At 67.2% G+C, this 707-nt stretch overlaps 1 protein-coding gene across 1 annotated transcript in view; it reads right to left on the bottom strand.

Annotated features, from left to right (window-relative positions):
* Positions 1 to 41: 41 nt before the first annotated feature.
* Positions 42 to 707, bottom strand: part of UNC13D (unc-13 homolog D (C. elegans)) — a gene marked incomplete at its 3' end in the record, with an annotated part of 10128 nt that continues 9462 nt past the window's right edge. Inside the window, exons 24-25 of the mRNA XM_010158912.1 lie at positions 387 to 471; positions 42 to 147 (exon numbers count right to left, since the gene is read on the bottom strand). Coding sequence (XP_010157214.1) covers positions 42 to 147; positions 387 to 471 — 191 coding nt within the window. The remainder of the gene's footprint in view (positions 148 to 386; positions 472 to 707) is intronic.

Here is a 707-nt window from a genome sequence, read left to right as displayed (position 1 = left end):
CCCAACACCCATCCCTGCCAGGGACCACGGCGCCCCCGTACCTTCAGGGCACAGTGCAGTTTCTTGTAGCGCTGGGCGGAGGGGACCTGCTGCCCCGCAGCCGCTGACAGCACGGCCAGGGTGTGATGCCAGAGGAGAGAGAGGAGGCTGCAGGGGTGAGGGAGGAAGGGTGTGAGCTGGGGGTCTGAGGCGGTGGGTTGGGGGCTTTGGTTCCTGGCCAAGGGGCTTTGCAAAGCCCCAGAGACAACTGTCTCATCCCGCTGGGCTAAGGGGCCAGCCCCCAAAGCAGGATGTCCCCACGTCCCACGGGGCTGGGGGAACACCCCTGCCGAGGGACCGTGACACCGCTGGCTTCTGCCACGGTGCATCCCCAGGGCCCCCGTCACCTTTTGAAGTTCTCCTGGACCAGATGCTCGTTGAGATACTGCAGCTCCGACTCCAGGAACTTCATGAGCGGGATGATGGACTGCAGCGAGAGCAGAGGGGCGCTGGGGAGGGCACAAGGGGGCCGTACCCCACAGGGCACAGCGGGGAGAGGGGCAGCGCACCGCTGGCTGGAGCAGCGGGGCAGGGGGTGTGCAGAGGGCTCCCCCCACGGTGAGGACGTGGGCAGGCTGTGCCCGGTTTGCCGACACGGGCATCGAAAGAACCATGTGGGGGTCTGGGCCCCACCATTAGTGTGCCCCAGGCACTGGGCAGGGAGAGGG

Source organism: Eurypyga helias, unplaced genomic scaffold (genome assembly GCF_000690775.1).
Source record: "Eurypyga helias isolate BGI_N326 unplaced genomic scaffold, ASM69077v1 scaffold22589, whole genome shotgun sequence".
Classification (NCBI taxonomy): domain Eukaryota; kingdom Metazoa; phylum Chordata; class Aves; order Eurypygiformes; family Eurypygidae; genus Eurypyga; species Eurypyga helias.
Note: the sequence above shows the minus strand (reverse complement) of the source record. Positions and strands in the feature narration are given on the sequence as shown.